This window comes from Motacilla alba, chromosome 4 (assembly GCF_015832195.1).
Source record: "Motacilla alba alba isolate MOTALB_02 chromosome 4, Motacilla_alba_V1.0_pri, whole genome shotgun sequence".
NCBI classification, from domain to species: domain Eukaryota; kingdom Metazoa; phylum Chordata; class Aves; order Passeriformes; family Motacillidae; genus Motacilla; species Motacilla alba.
In genome coordinates this window covers 10,991,646-11,012,191 of record NC_052019.1, presented here as the reverse complement: position 1 = coordinate 11,012,191, position 20,546 = coordinate 10,991,646, and the positions used below count along the sequence as shown (strand labels likewise).

General features: G+C 38.1%; 1 protein-coding gene across 9 annotated transcripts in view; it reads left to right on the top strand.

Annotated features, from left to right (window-relative positions):
• Nucleotides 1-20,546, top strand: part of SORCS2 (sortilin related VPS10 domain containing receptor 2) — a 538,926-nt gene that overhangs the window by 406,827 nt on the left and 111,553 nt on the right. For all 9 annotated transcript variants that reach the window (XM_038134561.1, XM_038134560.1, XM_038134557.1 and 6 more), the window contains exon 4: nucleotides 19,292-19,456. In XM_038134561.1, coding sequence (XP_037990489.1) covers nucleotides 19,292-19,456 — 165 coding nt within the window. The remainder of the gene's footprint in view (nucleotides 1-19,291; nucleotides 19,457-20,546) is intronic.

Sequence of the window (20,546 nt, the reverse complement as noted above, 5' to 3'; positions counted from 1 at the left end):
GTTCAGATGGAAAACTGACAGCCATACGTATTTGTGATCTTACTGTATTTTTTTCCTCCAGCTGTTGTCCTAAAGCCAGAGAGAATGTTTTGGTTGCACAGAGTTCATTTTCTGAGAGACAGACTAAAGAAAGGAGCCATGGAAAGTGGAATTTTTGTTTGTTTTAAAGAGTGGCTATTTCAATTCTGGTATAAACAAAGTATTTAATTTTGTTAATATAATTGATGGGACTGAAAAATTGCTTGAAAATAGGCTTTGAGGAAAAAATACTGCCCATGGGCCCATGGGTACTTTGTGAGCCAAATTTATTTGCCACTCCTGCCTCTACAATTCCTAATGTGGTTAATGCTCCTCCTTGACAGCTGATGACCTTCCTTCAGCTGAAATATGATTCCATGAATGTAGAGATAAATGGAGGTTACTTGGATATTAATGGTGTCCCAATATCTTCTGATGAAACCTGAAGTATTCATACACCCGCCATGGTGGATTTGTTTGATATGATGTCGAGTAGGATGGTGTTAGAATGATTCCCACCAGTCCCTCTTGATCTTTGAATTGTTTTGCTTTTTGAAATGAACTACGTTTTACAGCAAAAGGGGACGTGCAGTGAACCCTGTGTAGGAAATAAAGTTGCCCCATTTTGAAGGTTTAGATCGTAGTGGTTTTTATATTGCAAGTATAGGCAGCATAACATTAAAGAGGTAATTAAATCTGGGGAAAATCCAGCAACCCAGCAAAATTATGCCAGTGTGAAAATGATGCTAGAAATTTGCATTACTATCACATGCAGTTTCAGCAGTGTTGCTCCCATGAGAGACTGTTGTAGTGGCCTTTTCTAGACTTAAAAGGTATGAAACTGTGAGGCTTTTATAGTGAGGGAAAATACAGCAATTGCTCTGCCTTTTTATGGTAAATGAGTGCTGAAAATTATTTGGTGTCAATACTTGAATGCATAACTGATTCAGCTGTTTACATGTGTGTTGCAGGCTGCCTTTTAGATCAATTCCTCCAACAAATGAAAGCCTCATGATAGCTGTATTTGAGCACTATCAGGTGCTCAGAGTTAATATTAAGACACGCAGCAAAACTTTCCATAATTTTTATAGGGTTTTATTGTCTTTTTTTATGTCATAGAGAGATAAAAGGTTTTTCAGTTACCTGGCCTCCTGAAGCATGCCCTGCATTTGAACAGGAGCACGGCTTAATGCTATCACATCCCCAGTTCACTGCACCGAGACCAACACTGTCATGCTTTGAGCACGGCTGAGTGTGTTCTGTTGTCTAATCTGCGAGTTCACAACCTGCTGTACAAGTGATGGCTTATCAAAACTTGATTAAGAGGTAGAAGCTGGGGAGGCAGGATAGGAATCTCAAATGTTACAGCTTTTGAACTGCCCTGCAACCCCTGGTGGCAAATATCTGATAGCAGAGGGCTGCTATCACAAAGCCTTGGACAGGACCCTAAAGGGCAGTGGTGCACATCTGTGTCAGCTGTGTACCAGTAGTGATACCTGCCTCAATTAAACTTATCTCTGAAGTTTCACGGGTACACACCACCTTCATAAGGCTCGCTAAGCTGCAATGTGCCATGCGCAGAGCTCAGTGAAAAGTTGACTGTCTTGCATCATGCTGTGTTGGAAAGTTACTGATGGAGGATCTGTAAAGCTGGGGGTGTGAAGGGAAGAGAAAAACACTTTAATAAATCTGCTTGACTCTAATGAATGTTGATTGACTATGTAACTTTTAGGTAGGTTTGAGTTGGAGTAAATGTCAAATATAATTCAGTTCACACAGCAGTGTGGAAAGAACTGTTACTTTCCTTGGAGAAAACCTGACAGCCCAACTTTCTTAAAGGGCTTTTCTGTCTTGCTCATTCATTCTCTCTTTTTAATGAAGCCTTTCACAGTTGACACCTTCCTAACAAAAGGTAACACAGTCGTTCTATTGAACATAATATTCTTCCATCAGTGATATCACAGCTGTAATATGAGATCAGAAACTGTTACTTATTTTTTATCTGATAGAAAGGATGAGTTGTTACTCATAAGATCAGTGTGGTGTTCTGAAGTAATGTCTCTCTGCTACAGGTGCTTGGTATTAATGACACATGATGAGAACAGGCGTTTAGCTGCCATAAAATATATACATATATGAAACTAAGACATGTATATTTTTGTATTGAGTATCAAGTTTATGTATCAAGTTCTTGAGTGAAACAGAAACTGTACTACATTAATACCCAGCTCTGCAACAGACTTCACAGTTATGGAATCCTTTTGGGAACAGATTTGGAGGGTGGTAGGCAAGGACAGAAAGGATCAGAATTGCTTAGTGCCTAAGACCAGATTTTCGAGGGCTTAGAATAACAAGTTTTGACATAATTGGGAAATTCATGGTGTCACAAAAGGAATTGCTTTCTTCTCAGTGTTTTTCCATGTCTTTATTTACATACTGTAGTAAGAGCTTTTTTAAAGCCGATCTTTGTTTTTCTCCATCAGTTCACAAAACAGAGAGTAATGGTAATATTTTTCCTTTGTCGTTCAGTCTGTTTGCTTTTTTACAGTAGAAATGATGGAATCTCTTGGCTTCTCTCTGTTCACATTTCTGAGCTGCTGTGGTTTGTAAAGAGTTATGGAAGTATTGAGAAGTCCTTCAGATATAACTGCTGTATTTCAGCCTTCTGAGACAGGATCACAGAATCACAGCATGGGTCAGGCTGGAAGGGACCATGCTGGGTTATCTGGTCCACCCTCCCTGCTCAAGCAGGGTCCTCCCAGAACACATGGAGCAGGTTTGTGTCCAGGCAGTTCTTAAATATCTCCAGAGAGGGAGACTCCACACGCTCTCTGGACAGTTCCAGTGTTTGGTCACTCACACAGTAAAGAAGTTCTTCCCACTATACAGGAGGAATTTCTTGTGCATCAGTTTCTCCCCACTGCCTCTGGACCTAGTGGCTGGCACCACGGAGCAGAGTCTGGCTCCATCCTCTTGACACCTTCCCTTCAAATACTTATAGACAGGATCACACTGCTTTTAATTGGGGCTATTTCTGAGCTGACAGCCAATACGTTTGACAATCAAAGTTAGGAGGAACAGGAGTGTCAGGTTTGTACCTAACAGGGAAGGACCAAGCCAAGTGGGATTGAAAAAAGACGAGTATCCCTCCAGGGGAAAACAAGACTGGTGCAAGAGCAGGGAGAGAAAGAAGGAGCAGTGGCAGGAAGTTATAGGAACTGCAGATTGCTTTTGACAAGGAAGGCTTTTTGATTCAGGAAGCAATGTCATGTCAAAAATTCAGTTGTGTTGGATCAAGGCACCTGAAGTGCTGCTCCTTGTTGGATGTTGGGATATAAGTTAATTCAGCACTGTAATGAGAATAAAGAAATAAATGTGTCTGGATAGCAGGGAGCTGGGTTGAATTACTGAGACCCACTATTGAAATGCAAAATGGTTTGTCCCTGTAAAATGTAGCAAGTTCTGCTGTAGGTGTAATTAAATAATCCAGACTGAGAGTAAAGAGATGATGGACAAGGAAAAATGTACCTGTATTGTTCTCATGTAAGACTGACTGTATCTATAATAATTACTGAAAGCAAGGCAAATAGAGGTCCAGTTTGGTGAAAATTGAATTGTTTATGTATAGAGTATGAATTGGGAAGAAAAATTTTGTCTGTTACTGATATGGTCTTTTTTATGCATCTCTTGAGGTGAAAAAAAATAATGTTCACAGCCCAGTAAGATACATTTTCACATTTTCCAATAATTCCTTAATTATAGCTGTTTGTGACTGAGGAGTAACTAGTGATGTGGTGTGAGTAATGCTGGTACTCCCAGTGATTATTCAGAAGGCAACATGACTTTTAAGATTTCCTGCAGTTTTTGTCTGCATGAATTGTACAAATGCCACATTTTAATGGCTTTTTAAATATTTTTCAAGCAGCCAAATGCTGTTCTTTAAAGGTTCTTAAAATTACTCTAGTAAATATATTTGCTCTGTAAATAGAAAGAAAATAATTTAAATCTTAGGATTATTTGACATATTTCTCTGCAGTGGTATATATTCACTCTGGTTTTGGAACACACTAGAACTGCTGTGATGTAAGACTCATCCTTGATTTTCATTCATTTTATCCATTTGTCTTTTTACAAGATTAAAATTTCAGGTGGAAATCCATGTTACATGCTTACTGTTTTCCAAACTGCTATTCATAATTTTAAGGATATTGGGAAGAAAAAATATTCTGATCATTCAGCAGTACTTGTAAATTCTGTATTTCTTTATTTCCAGTGGGGCTCCATGAGTATTGTAGTTCTGCTTTCCTTTTACTCCCTAACTCAGTGAGGAAGGCTGTCCTTGCAGAATACAAAGCTTTCTTGGGGTTAGGTCTAAGGGAATGCTAACAACTGCCAGCAACCTCCAAGCCTTCTCTGCCATCTGCAAGGGACACTCATGGTCCTGTATTCTGCAGGCTACAGAACAGTGTTTATTTTAATAAAACATCAGATCAAGACTGTGCCCAAATGTTTCCTTGAAAAAGATTTTTAAGAATCTTTCTGTGATCAGGCTGTCTCTAGTCTGTATCCATTAATTCCAATAAACTGACACAGAACTCAGTATCCACAAGCACTGGTAACTCTCAATGCTTATGGAGTGACCTTAACTTTTGATTTCTTTTTATTGAGTAGTTCAAGTACAGTCCATTCATATGTTTTATGTAATGGTGAGTGCAGTGATTCAGGTCTTTCTTTAGAGTGGTGAGACTCTGAAGGGTGGTAATTACTAGAACTAAAAATAGGTATATTGGCTAGCTTTCAGGTCAGAACAGGTAGGGTGGGGGAAATGCAGTGCTAGTACAAGTGTTAACTTCTCACATTGAATTGAGTACTTCTAGATACTGTGAAAGTCACAGAGTGATAGTGTGGTATGGAGGATAAACCAGCTCAAAGGCCTGAATTCTCACACCTCTGAAAAACAAGAAGCACGTCACAAATTGTTTTAGTTCAACAGATGGTTATGGCAGACCTGATTCTGAAGCCTTGCCTTACATAAGGAATGATTAGTTATTTCTCTAAAATACCTCCTTTATTAAAGTGAAGAAGAACTGTATAGACCTCCAACTCTGGGTTTTGGTTTTTTTTTTTTTTGAAAGGTCAAAATACATCTGGAAAAAAAACTTCATTGTTTTAGCCACAATTTTTACACTGGCAAATGTGATTAAAACAGATATTATAGCAAGAAATTTTATTTCTCAGGGTAAAGATTTGCATCTGTTAGACTGAGCTTCAGCAGGTTTAACAGCCTTCATATTTGGCTCTGTCATTTCTACTGGGAGCTATGAAGTTGAATGAGCAGAAGATTCATTTACTTTGTGGAAAATCTGTTTTTGAGACTCCTTTCAACAGTACAGATGTTTATTTTTCTTCACAATAGTTTTTGTTTTCTTGTTCAGTGGTTACTATTTGGTCTGCATTATGCCCATTGCAGCAAAAGTTTTACATTAAATGGTCAAAATGCCAGCAGAGAAAATAAGAAGAAACCCACAGAGGATGAAACCTGTGTAGTTATTTTTTTGAGAAATATAAGTAGGGATATTCTGGAGTATTTATAGCAAAGGACAGTTCAATATTAAGGCATATTTTTATTCCATCACATTAATCCTGCCATGCACATAAGCATTTACCTATATTATGTTGATGGGTATTATAAAGCACAGCGAGGTGAGGTAAACGCTCTTCCAAGTGTTACACTGAATTGCTGAGAGAATATCAAATACAGCCTGGGCTCTCTAATGCCTTGTTTTGCTGCCTGTCCATCACAACACATCTTTGTTGGGGTCCAAGAGTCATACCCTGGTGGATCTTCTTTAAGCTACTAATAAAGCAGTTTATCATAATATTCTGGTCTATGACCAGGGCAGGGCTTTTTACTGCTCCTTTTCTAGAGTGTAGCCTTCAACAGAGGTTGCAGAGTCTCATCTCAACATACAGTAGAGTTGGCATAGATTTAGGGTCTTGTGTTGAGAGGGAAGGCTTTGTGAGCATGTAATTTTATTACAGATCTTCTATTGAAGAAAAGCTATGTGGTTTTTGCTGCTGTGATCTGTGTTTGCAGAGTGCAGCGTGCTTTGGGAAACAGTTATTGTACCTTGTCAGCTTCCATTATGTTACAACATCCACAACAAATTGGTTTTTACTATAAATACATTGCAAAAAGCACCCTGAAACTTTTGAAGGTACTTTCCCCCCCTTATATTTAGCATAGTGAGTATGGATTAACAAAGGTCACAGTTGACTGTTTTGACTAAAAATAGCAGAGGATTTGGGAATAGATTAAAATGAATTTTAAATCATTCCAAATTCTGAAGACAGTTGTAGGCAGAATATTGACATAAAGCCAAACCATTTTCCATGGGAAGTTATAGTATCACAGGAACACCCATTGCTAACGAGCTACGTAATGGGAACTACAGACAATCAGTGCTTCCCTGGGAGGCCCAGATATGCTAAAGATACAGCGCAGCAAGAAATCACTTTAACTGCAACTTTTGATGGAGATGCATATTTATATTATATATATATATGACCTACACTGCTCCTTCTTCTTCTCCTTCTCCTTCAGTAATAGTTTGTCAATTTGCAGTTTCCCTTCGACATGAATAATGGAGAGAAATCAAAAGATGTACCTGGGGGTTGGAGGAGCAAAATATATAAATTCCCAGCCTGAGCATGGTAAATCCTGGACACTAGTGACAGTACAAACTTGAAAGAATGATCTGTATCTCATGAATGTTTCCAAAGCTCAGCAGACGTGTAAAGACTGTTCATTTTACTGGTAGAAAACAGGGATAACCAACTTCTGGTTAATAAGTTATAGTGTGAACCTGGGGGTAGGCTGCAGAATTTAGCTTTTGCCTGCTTCTGGAAAGTGTCTCAATATAAGACAGATTTTTTTTTTTTCCCCAATCGGAAGTTGCTTTATTCTAGAACAAGTCTTAGTTGGAAACCAAACCGGCACTACGTTGAATGTTATGGTCCCAGTTCCCTGCAAAGTGTCTTTCTGCAGTAGATGAAGGTTCCATGCTCTGTAAGAATCTATGGCCTAAATCTGAATTCACAAATTGAATTCTCAAAACTGAAAGACTGAATATATGCTCTCACTGTAAATTTGAATGTGGATAAGAAAGAAGTAAACAATTGTTTTGCACTAGAAAAATACTGGCATCATGCTGTAGCTGCCCCACCTGTAGAATCCTGTGCCCTGCTCAGCAGAGGGACCTGACAGTCCCTCAATGTCACTGAGAGAGAGAGATGGGAGCCAGATGAGCACAACTTACCTGAGGTTTGACAGGTTGGATATGTTGTTGTTGAGAGTTTGCAAGAATTTAGCATTCTGCAGAAATTATATAGGGCACTCCAAAAACATAACTTTGGCTTCTTGTTTCATCCTGTTTCAACTAGCTGTTGGCAATCTGACATTTCTCTGTCACAGCATGTTTTCCAGGGAAACAGTTCAGCTTCTCAATAGCTTGCAGTGATTATTGTCTGTTAGCATGGTGCCACTTCAGGTTCTTGGGGCATGAACCTGTGTTGTTCTCTTTTGCTCTCTTTCTCCTTGTCTGCAGCTACTCTAACAGCCCCGATCACAGCGAGCCTTTCATTAATACCCACAGCCATGGCTGTTTGTAAAGTCACATTTGTAGCTCGGGGATACTGAAAACTCTTCCTAGTGATAAACCTTGGAAAAGATGCTCAGAATAGGAGGCTCAGCAGACCCAGGCTTCTCTGTAGGCATAGATTTAAATTCTCTAAAAATTGTGGAAAGCATAAATCATGCTGCAGTTGGGAATTTCTGATGCTGAGCAGTTTGCAAATCACACCACTAGTGAATGAAATTAGTGGAACTGCTTTCTGAATATGACAGAGGAAATGAGGACAGTGTGTAGCTCATTTGTATTAATTTGCCATAAATGATTCTTGTTTCTTTAAAAGTTCTCATTTGTTTCTCATATAGTTCTCATTTGAGGTTAAAAAAAAATTGCTTCAAAAAACACTCAGCTGCTCTTAGCACTGGGTGTGACCAGTCTGGTTTTTGCAGCTGTATTTGTTTACTTTTATCATTATTGCACCTACAGGCAAAGGTATGATTGAGCTCGGCACTGTCCAGATGGGAAACAGGGAGAGAGTCTTGCCCTGGGCAACTTGTAATCAGGCTGACAGAAAAATGGATGTGCTGAAGCCCTTTGAAAACCTAGCTGGGACTACAGGCATGCTGAGCACATTTTAGATGGTGGGGTCTTCTTGCTGCTTTTTTGTATGAATACTAGCATCAGTGTTATTTCTGCATGCCAAATCACCACCTGGATTTATACAGTTAAAACTCAGAGAAATTTTGGTTATTCTTCCTGAGACATTTTTATTAGGATCCTTTGTACAAACATACAATATACTGTTTAGTCATCCAAGGCAAATTATTTCACAGATCACGAAGGTCTGTTCAGGGGCAATTTGGGAAAAGTAGCCATTCCCCTGGCAATCTTTCTTCTTGAATGAGGCTTATCATTTCTCTTGGTTTTTGGGGGAGGTTGGTGGGGTGGTTGGGTGGGATTTCTTTTTTAATTTGGGAGGGGCAGGTTGAGGGTTTTTTTTTTTAATAAATATGTCATCTTGATACCTTTTGAGTTCTATGAGTCCTTTTATTTTCAGCAACAATAAATAAGTTATAGCCTATTTCTCTACAAACTTTCTTGTCCACTTATTAATTCTCTCAAAGAAATGCTTAGGAACAAGCTGATGAAGCGAGATAAATTTGAGTGTGAGACACTGTCAGGCAAGAGAATAAATGAGTTTTTTCCCCCCCTTTTTTTATCTTGCATGTCACTGGACTGTTTAACTTGCAATAAATTATCAAGAACTGTTAGTAAATTAGTATGCCCCCGGGACAGGCTGTTGATTATTTTGTGATTTTTATTTACTTTTCTGGAATGGACTGCAGTCTCAGATGAGTGCTTCTTTCAGGAAACTCACTTGAAGAAATGACAAAAGGCCATTTTTTTTTTCTGGATATAGATTATACTGAGAGCTTGTAATTAACTTTTAATTATGTGAAAGAGGCTCTTTATATATCCCAGTGTTTCATTTTTTATGTCTCATCCTTTATGGTTTGCTCACACTGGCCTCCACCTAGTTAGTTGTGTTGTATTATGGTGATTTGATGGTGCTTACAAGTTTTTAGCATTATCTCAAATGCAATCAACAAAAAATCTGTAAGTATTCTTACATTTTTTATCAATGTCTAGCTGTGGTCCGAGGCTGCAGTGGCTTAAAGCATGACAGGTGAAGAACAAGATGTGTTGGACAGTTATACTGGCAAAGATTTTATAAAAATAAGAAAGTACAGTGTCATTTACAGGGCTAAAGCTAACAGAAAAAAAAACAAAACAATAACCACAACAAAAAACTCTCAAACAAAACAACAAAAACCTGCAACCCAACCCAAAATGTGCAAGAAAAGTCACCAAAACCAATTACCAATTTTTATTTTTTTTAAATGGCATTAGGCAGATTAAGTTCTAGCTGGGCTTTGGCCCTTCCAGTTCTCTCCCTTCCTAACCTCATGATAACCTTCTTCCAAATGTCATAAATGCTTCTCCAAGAACAGCAAAATTATAATTTTGTGATCACAGCAGTCTCCCTGTTCCTAAACAGGAGGTCCAGGAGGACACGTTCCCCAGTTGTGTCCCTCATCAGCTGTGTTGGGAAGTTATCTTCTGCACACTACAGGCACCCATCTTTTAACTCCACTCGATGGATGCTTATTTTTATTCCCATCCTGTTGGTATTGATGGGAAATGTAGGGAAACTGTAATAAATGTAAAGTCTCATAAGACATTCGTGTTACAGCCTCAAGAACCACTGCAAAAATCTTGTGAGGGACAAAGAGGTGATAAGGCTGATGTTTTGTTTGGATTCATTTAGATGGCATCAGTCCCAGGGTCTGCAAAATGGTCACTTTGCAGAGTTCTGACTGGGATCAGAATTGCAACTCCAAGACTAATTTTGGTCTCATGTTTTTAGAGCTCTGTGTAGCTGCTTGTCTTAGAAAGGAAAAGAACAATATTGCCTGGATTTTCTTTTTCCATATCAGTTATAATTTGTAGCTGAATCTCTAGCAACGTTCTTGGCAGGAGAGAAAGCTCCTGAAATCTTGCTAGCTGTTTTCTGTCTCTAAACACACTGCTAGGAGCCAAGCTCCTCAACTTTCCATTTCCAGTAAAATATTCTGTTAAAAACCAAACGAAATAACAAGAAAACAAATGCTTGTTTTAATTACAGCTTTTAAGGAGGATTAAATGTTAGTTAAAGGAGAAAAGTGTATTAGTAGAAATGTTTATTCATTCATTTCTTAATGTCTGTATTCACTTTTAAACTACTCATTAAAGTGTATTGGAAAAGAATCAAAATAACATTCTCAGGAACAAAGATAGAAACAATAACACTTTCCCCTAAATTTTTCCAATGTAGCAAATGAGCAAGAGCATGTTGGTTCTACTTCTGAGCTGGTTTGGGTGACGTGCAGCCTTTTCTCTCTCATGTGTGTGAGAATATGTGCAGGATTGCCTAAGGTTTAGTAATAACAGCATTCAACTGGGATGAGGCCAGGACTTGTTCCTTCAATCACACATACGAGTTCTCTAACAACTAATGAACAAAGACAGTATCTCTGCCCCAACAAATATTTTCTAACCATGTGTGTAAGGTGGAGCATCCCCCGAGGGAGCTGATCTCTCCCCCTAAGGCTCTCAGGGGCTCTAGGAATCATGCTCATAATTCTGATGTAAGTTTTCAGCAATACATTTCAGTTATAGGGAAAAAAAAATGCTTTTAAATAGAAAAAAATATTTTAAACATCCTCTTCCAAAAGCACCAGTCAACACCACTCCCAAGTACACCCAGAGAGAACTAGGACATCAGCCACCAGGTATGTGTATTTACTGAAATCCTACCTCAATATCAAATGGGTATTTTACAACTGCAAAAAATCTAAGCCCCAGTGGAGAAAGGTTTATTGTCTGCAGTGCCACTACAATCAGGCACAGCAGTACTGTATGCTTCTGAATATAAAAGCTCTATTCTTCAGTGAAGTCCTTTTTCTATTAATGAGATTCACCCTAATGGGACCAAAAATTACTTTATAAGACATTTTCTTTCTTTCTTTCAAGGGGTTTTTTCCAGTCCATTTGGACTGGATATCAAAGATAACGGGAAATATTTCAATAGCAAGAGCTTTTATAATTAAGCTTTGTAGCCTACATAATGGAGATATGGCCAAATTCGAGTGAAAAATAATTACTGTTTTTCCAGCATTTGCCTCTGCTGCTTTCTGTTTTTTCTGTCTCCCATTTTCTCCTTCAAACCCACATAATCTGTTGTGACTTAAATATGAAAGAATTGCTCAGAGCAGCTCTCTCCCCCAGGTTTGTGTTTTCCCTCATGGTCTAGGGGAGAAGACCTGTTCAATCTTTAACTATACCCAGATCTCCTTTCAGATGAGTGCCTACACTTTTCAAAAGGGATCAGGGGCTTCCTGAAGGATAAGGACTTTAACAGCTCATTTCCTAGTGCCAGCTACCCCTTTAGGTATGGAAATGGGCAAAAGCAAAATACATGTGAGACATGTGAGACACATCTGAAGCACTTCGTAGATAATGCTAAGACAGGCATGATGTTTATTGTTTTCCAGTCTTCAGGAATTCCCAGTCACTGAGCCTTTCAAAGCTCTCAGTGATTAGAGTCAGCAGCTTTGGAGGTGGCCCATCTGGTTTCTTGACCTTGTTTGTGTTTGCAAATGTGTACATTCACACACACACACACACACACACACACACACACACACACACACATTTGTTACCTACAAGTTTGGAAAATGATACTTATTTTTTATAACTTGTGGCAGAGTCATTAAATAACTTGATTTCCATAAGAAGTGCTCTGTAAAACTGGGAGAGAGATGAATAGATGTGCTTGAGGTTGATGCCTCAACTGGTGTTAGGGTTGTCTTGGGTGCATTAGGGGAAGACCTTTGCCTGTGAAAACACATGATGAGTATTTGGGATTGGAGGGAAAAATTGTGCAAAGTGAGATTCCCCAGAGCAGTGTTTTGAGAGCTCATTTTTGTAGTCTTCCCAGAAAATTCTTATGCAGCCTTGTAACAGGGCTGAGATTCATAGTAAAGGACCAAAAGGCATACCTTTAGTATTTTTAAGACAGAAAAGTGTTTATCTATTACAGAAGATGATGAGGTCCTGATCAATCCTATATGAGTGATATTTTTAACCACCACAACTGCCTTTTTTCCTTCATGTTTTCTCCCTGTCACTAATTACCATCCACACAATTTCTCTTTGAGCTTAGTGCAGATGTTGCTGTTGACAAATTAATGGCTGGTGGCTAGGAACTGTTTGAGCTGTTTCTTCATTAATTTAGATCAAATCGCATACTGCAGTTATTTGTTGTGAATCCATTATCCTGTTTGAAAGCATTGTTTTATATTTTTGCTCTGTGATGTGTTGAGGCAGAAAATATTTGCAGTTTAGTTGGAGGTCTACGAAATAACTTCTTGAATTAGATTAATCTGTGAATGCCTAAGCTAAAAAGGTCAGTGTGTGCCTGTTTTTTCCAGTAAATTCTAATGTTTGTGGAAATATTGGTGGGAAAGAGTGAAACTCACCCATTTCTGCTTTTAATACTACTCCTTTTTTTTTTTTTTTTCCTCTGTGACACAGAAAACGTCCTTGTTTCATGGGCAATATAAAACCAGGAAACCAGGTTCGGGAACATTCCCCTGCTGTGACAAGAATTGCTACTATGCCTTTCCCAGTGCTATTCCCCTCTCAAACTGCTGATTTAGAGCATACTGGAAAAGACCATCTGATTTAGTTCTTGGTACGCTGGAGTGCATCAATTGAAACCCAAACTTTTGAATATGTGAACAAACCAATATGGGGACCACCCCTCAAAGCATCTCAACATTAAGTTTTGCCCACTTTGGATGTAGGAATCTACAAGGGGTCCATCAAATGATCACTTTTACTGAAGAATTAGCAATAGCCAGGCTAACATTGGACTTTGCAAGAAGATAAAGGACTCTTCTGGTTTTACTGTGACCTTTGGCATATTCATGCCTTTCTCAGAATATTGGAGAAATTCCTAATTTGCCTAATGTGTGCCATTTTTTTTGAATTCTCTGGCTGGCAGCATGAGGTACTGCTCTGAAATGTTTTTTAAGAGAGCATTTCTCTAGAAAATTTGCACTGCCATGGTAGTCAAGAGGCAATGATGTTTTGGTTCTAGCAGGTTATAGATGCATGAGGTTTGTTCCTGTGGAGGAATTGGGATCAGCTTGTGTGTCCCTACCCTTCTCTAAGTAAATAGACTGATGAATTGAGTTATAATTGGTATCCCCTAGAGGCTTGGCATCACCAGCCCCTTTGAGGTTTTTAGGTCAAAAGATCAGGCTGATTTAGGTAGATACAAGTTGCCAACAGGGCAGAATTGTAGTGTGTTCATCAGCACCACTCAGAACATCCATGGCTGTTTCTCTGCAGGCATTCATTATTATGATCTCTAAGCACCCTTAAACTTGATTTCACTATGGTGAATGCCCTAAAGGAAAGCAAATTATTTCAAAACTATTTTCTTTTATGATCTGATTATATTATTTCAGGCTTGCTTAGGTGCAGTGTAAGCCAACTGTGCCCTGTCCAGTTACTCTGAACACATTTTTCTGTTAAGATGCTAACTCTGATGTTCACTCCCTCTTCAGTATGTCTTATAAATTACCAACTGCTCCAGTTGCTAACCAGCTGATTTTAAGATCCTGACCTCTAAATATTCATTCCACATCCTAAAGTGCCTAATATGTTGCTGATACTAGACAAAAAATATTGCACCTTCTGTTGTGCTATTCCAAATGATTAATGAGCTGACCACAACCCAGGGGAGAAGAAACTGTGATACATGCTTTCCATTAGCTCCACCAGGATTGCTTCAGATGGGCTTTGATTGTGTCCTGAGATTATGTGATTAGTGTAGCAAATAATTCTCAGGAATCATCCTTAATATTCCCATTTTCCCCACCCTTATGGTGGTTCTCCTAGAGACTAGTTGCTGTTTTGTAATGCTTCTGTGTGACAGCTTAAAAGGGACTCTTCAAGAGAAAGTAACAATTCTAGAGGAAGCTGTGAATGCTTAACATAAAAAGTAAAGTACTGTTCTGGGGTGTATGTAAATTCCTTTCTATGTGTATTCCACCCAATTCAGTTGGACACAGAAGCAGACTTACTAAATCCACTTATAATTTAACATTTGTGAGGAGTGGTTTTGTAATGCATCTTCCAGGGAAAAATCGACAAGATAAAACTGCTACCTGGGAGACATTTTATTTTACTCTCTGCTTGGAATGACCTTGGGCTGATTTTTTAGGTATTGTTTTCCACCACTCTGAGAGGAAAGGGACTATATTTTACTCTCACTTAGCCACTCTTGAGCTATCAGGTCTCTCATACCATCCAAAATAAAAATCATAACCCTTTGCTGTCCACTTTATGTGTTTTATGAATGCTGCCTGAGAAGCAACATCTCATTTACAAGTGGGACCAGGAGCTTTAGTAATCTCTCTCTCAGCCAAATGTATCTAATAACACATGAATGACATAAATTGTAAACCCAAGACAAATAGATGAGTTAATTAGTCTTAAAAATGTTGAGGGTGTGACTGCAGTGCTGTGAAGCTCTGTGAATACTGCCCTGAGGTTGGCAGTACTGGCACAAAGACCATTTCCCATCAGAACTGTGTAGGCACAGAGGTTTCTGTGGTGGTGTCACCAGGTGATGCCCTGTGCTCAGCAGCCTTGTCTCCAGTTTAGCTAAGCATCTTCATCTAGGCATTAGCCCTGCATGTTTGTCATGACTTTAAGGTGAAGGAACGCAGATTTAGATTGGATTTTAGGAAGAAGTTCTTTACTGTGAGGGTGATGAGATGCTGGACAGATGTTCTTCAGAGTAGTTGTTAATGACCCCTCCCTGGAGGTGTTCTATGAAATTATTTGACCTCAGTGGGGATGGCTTGTATGTTCACATCATTAAGGGCTTTTTCCCTGGAGTGGGTCCAGCATTCCTTGTTTCCCCAGAGATGAATTATCTATGTCCAGTGGGAGTTCAGCCTACTGGGGATGGCTGAGAAAGGATAGGTTTTTCCTGGCCTTGCTTGGCTTCTCAGTGCATGTCTGCTGTGTGCTTAAATGAAGAAAGAGTCTCTATATTTTTTTTATTTTTTACCCTGCCCAATGGAGGTTTCTTCAGGGTCAACATGGAGTCCTGAGGAGTGTCTTCATTTCTGACCTTATGGAGGATTATAGAATTTAAAAATAGTGTCTCATCTCACCACTTACTGCAGAAGTCTCCTATAGCAAGTCAGATGCTGTGAGTGTAAAAATTTATTAATCATGGGCATTTTTACTTTTTATTTTTTTCCTTTGTAATACAAGAGAAATAGAAAGGAAAATAAAAGCTATAATTAAAATTAAGATCAGTTGCTGCAGTTGAATGAGACAGCACAATTGTAATATGTTAGAAAATTGCCTTGTTTTAGAGAAAGTGCTGATTAAGATCAAATTTGTCTTGAGTTTAAATTTTGATTGGACGTAAACTGAGGGGAGGGGGGTTATATTTCAGACACAGAGCAAATGATGCATGTTAATATCCTCTGTTTATTGCCACTTGAAATTGCAGCATAGCTTTGAATTGCTGCCAAATCTACAGTTAAGACTCTGGAGTAATCACTATGATTATTCCAAATCTTCATGGTAACAGTGAAAGAAAAAGTCTGATACGCAGAGAACTGTAGCCTAAGCCATCAGAATCTTTTCATTCTTTGGGGCTCAGATTGTGATTCCACTCATAGTAGGAATGGTTAGACATGCACATTGGCCAATCAGTCTTGAAAGAGATTAAACAAATGGATTTAATTATGTTATTTTCAGATTTCTTTGGTTTTTTCTGTTAACTCCTGCCTCACTGACTTTTCCTATAATGAGGAAAAACGTGGCTTTTATTTAGTTTTGGAATGGTTTAATTCCTATATTGGCATGGTGTGGTAGTTTTCTTTTTTATTGGATTTTTTTCCTTTTCCCTTTGTTCGTCTACAGCAGATACTATTTTTACTCTTTGTCTTTACAATCCATAGGACTGTTTATCTCCTTGAATTTATTTTTTTTTACTTCTGTGTAGCTACTGGCAGTTGTAGACTTACTTAAGACCTGAATGTATACATGTGTTATTGTGGTTTATTTAGCTGGATGGAGATTAAGTAGTGATGTCTGAAATAAACAACATAATATAAAGCTACAATTAAAAAAAATATTACAAGAATCTCACAGGAGTGAGAGATGATATGAAAAAAATGTGTAAGGAGCTCAAATTTATTTGTGCTTAAAATCTGTTCTGGTTTTTAAATACACAGTTATTCAAGGAAGTAGTTTATTTTGAGTTAAAGCCATCACTGCTAGCTGGCTCTCCAGATAGTACGTCCCAGTTGCATCCCTTCATCAGTTGCTTGCAGGAGGGTTTTGCTACTTGTTCCGCTTACAAAGTGAATAAAACTTGTTATGGAAAGCATCTAATGTGGATACAATATTTACTCTGGAGCATTTTCTTAAATAACTAGTGTTAGCCAGCAGGCAAGTCTGAGCACCCGGTGTGTTAGCTGTGGGAGGAAGTCTGTATGTCTGACACATAATGATCATTTTAAACTATTGAAATATAAATCACAACACTGAGTGAAATTCAAAAATATTTATTTAAATGAATTATGATGTGTGTGTGAATAAAAGAATAGTTAGCAACCCTGCCATATATAGTTGCAAGTCTACAATTTTGAAATAGATTTAAATCCAAAAGATACATTATATTTTTGAAGGACAGCATTAGCAACTATCACAGTGTGTTTGCATTATTTTATAACTAGCATTTTTCTTCTGATTTTAGTGCTGTTGAGTCCACATTATGAAACTTAGCCATGCCTATATTTAAGCTTCATTGACAGTGAAGACAACTCCTATTTTATGAATCTCATTCCTTTATTATTTTGAAGCCATAATTTTTGATATTTTTGGGAGTGTAAGAATTATAGGGTCAGGAAAAAAAAAAAAGCAAGACAGTATTTCTGTAGTCCAGAGATTGCTGTTCTGGTCTAGTGCAGTTCATGCCTTTTCTGGGGACCAGGTCTTTCTCTCAATGTTCTGGTCACGAACCAACAGGGATGAGCACTACGTACCTCACTCAGCAGGAAAATAGTTCGAATTTATTTATTTCCAAGAGAAAATAGATATTTTAAGCCTAAGTCACTGACAGGAGTCTGGCAAGAAAGTACAGATGTCTGTGCTTGGCAAGAACATTTCTTGACTCCCCCTTGAGATGCAGGCACAGGGACAGGGCAGCACCTGGCAGCCACATTCAATTTCAGGCTCTTGCCATGCCCGCTGCAGAAAACCTAATAAATGAGTGTGTTACAGAATCTCAAAATGCTGTATCTAGGCCACCAGCAGCTACTGGTGGAGTGTAGATAGTAATGAATTAAACAGACACTGTTTGAAGGGACAAAAAGCCCAAGAGACAGAAAGCCATTGGATACAGTAGAAATAAGAGAAGGCATTTGTGGAGGTGTCATTTACAGAGGCTTTCCAATAAAAATGTCATTTTCCTTCTCTTGGGTAAATTATATCATTAAAAAATACAAGATTATAACAATGTAATGGGTTATTATTTTGCTCTTCTTACTGACCTAGTCAGGCAGCTAATGGAATAGATTTGCCTTAATATATGCTTTAGTGTGGGATTTCAGCACTGGACCATGAACCCTGAAGTGTCTGCAGTTGTCTCTCTCGTTCAACAATGTACTTCAATAAGTGCCCCATTTGAGGTATATGAAAGCCCTTGAAATTAGTGCCTCCGTGTATGTGCTTCAAGGAAAAGTGCCCATGCTTAAGTTGCTTGTCAAATTGGAGCATCTATAAATGTTGAATTTATAGTTTTCCCCCCAAGACCAATTGCAGTAAAAGCTCAGCCCAGCTGTCATATCTGTATAATTCATTAGAAGTTCCAAAATTTTAACTTCACCTCTGCTCTATAAAAGTGACTACATTAAAACTGTACTGTTTTTGTTAATCTCTTTACTTCCCTGTACATTATTGTAATTCTGTTTGCATAACTCATTGCCATTTATCTCTGTAAGCAATTTACAGTCACTGTATCACAGTGATCAGTATTCTGTTGTGTTTTGTGCACCATTTGCTGCATATTCTAAGTACATTTTGAGTTAAGGATTTTTTTGAATTGTTTTTTGAAGTGTGAGCTAGAGAGAGTTCAGCTGGACTTTGAAAATCCAGTTTGTTTGCAGGCTATCAGTTGATAAAGGCTGATTTTTGAATGCCAGCTGGACCCTTTTGATCTGGAAAAACAATCAAAATGGATCCTCACATTGGCAGTTTTAGAACCATGATGTTATAGCAAAAGGTGAAGTAGTTGAAATAAGTGAAATTCTAACTAAATTATGTGGGGAGAATTTCTTTGTTGCTTAAAGCTTAACATAAAGATCTCACAAAGAACAGCTCAAGATACTACCTTGAGTCAAGGTATTGTTTGGACCTGAGAAGAAAATGCAGATAATTTGTTGGCATATTCTTCTGCGACAAAGTGAATTGCCTTTTTATTCAAAATATGTCAGGAAGAGGAGAATGGTGAAACAAGGGAGAGATATTATAAAGAAGTTATTTCTCCTCAGTCATTCTTCTGCTATGGCAATGATTATTTTTACATTTAGTAGCCTCACTGGATAAAAAGATGTATTTTTATGGACATGTTTAAAAAAGTCATTACTAGTAGTGTTTTGGTTTTTTTCATTGGTCTGGAGATTTTATCATGTGGCCTCATGAACCTTGTACAAGCACCAAAACCCAAGGCAGTCATTCTGAGCAGAGATGGGAAGCATAATCAGTTTGGTGTGGATTGCAAGAGAAGTTATAGAATGTAACAATCACAGGTTTGGTCAGGGAAGATTTATAAAATCTTGCAATCCTTATCTCTGAGGTGATTTGAGTTTTTGGCTGCAGAATTTTGATATGTAGGTAAGGTGTGGACAAAATCTGACATTCACAGACAAAAAAACAAGCCTCTGTTTTCTGTTACAGAGAAATCAGGCTTCTGAAGTTTTCTTGTTGTTTTTGTCTTTCAGATAATTCTTGTAAGTTCTTCCCATAACGACCGAGACCAAAGCCTTTTCATAAGCACAGATGAAGGAGCCACTTTCCAGAAACAACCCATTACTTTCTTTGTGGAAACTCTCCTTTTTCACCCAAAAGAAGAAGATAAAGTACTTGCTTATACGAAGGAAGGCAAGGTAAGGCTTGAAGATACAGCATTTCTTTGAAATTTAAGAATTGCTCTATTAAATAAAGTAATTCTGACATGCTGATTAGTGTTGGGTTTTATGAAATAACAGTTGCCCAAAAGGGAACCATATAGTGGTTTTGAGATTTATTTAAATATTTATTTTATTGATGTCCAAATCTTTGTGGTTATGGTAGTTTCAATCCTGGCATTCCCAGTTGATATGGATATTGGGAATATTTATCCTTCTGCATAATACAGTTAAATAATAATGAAACATGCTTCTCCCTAGAAAGTGACCATAAACAATTTATAGTACAGTAGGAAGTTAATGAAGTTGAAATATTGCCTCCAAGGGCTGTTCACAGGATATAAAATAAACTCACACAAAACAAACTGCACGCTCATATAGTAGAAGAGGATTTGTGGAATCAGTGATTCGGTAGAAATGTACAATAATTACCTCCCTTATAGTGGCTTTATACCACTTTCAGATTCAGGAGCTGTTCATGTTTATTAATTTTTACCCTCATTCAGTTTTCTCGTGGTTAATCTATGAAGTCAGTTTTCTGGGTGGGTTGGGCTGAGCACTGATGAGTGCACACACCATCTCTAAGTGTGTAGCTCATCTCTTTTCCATAGTGCCAAAACTGCAGCTGCAAACTCACTGTCATTCTGGTCCTGCTAGCAGCCTTGACTCACCTCTACCATTACTCCTGTTTTAAACTTAAATTGGGAAACTCCAGTCCATTTTACCCTCATCACACCTCACAGAAAGTGGATATTTAGGTGGTGAGATCAGTCAGAGAAGTTGCACATACTGCAGCCAAATACTGCACTGATTCCTGTGATGTTATTCCAGTGATGTTATATCAAGTCACCCTTTTGGACACGTTTTTGAATATGTAAGTTAACAGCTGATCCCAAACCAATTCATGTTTACAGGCCTTTGCAAATAAGGGTAGAACTAGAATAAAAAACATAGCAAACCAAACTAAGTCACAAATTACACTAAATATTTTACTTTGCTTTGGTTTGAAATCCTAGCAGAATTACAAATAATTTGAATGCATGTTTTGTAAATAAAATACATCAGGGAA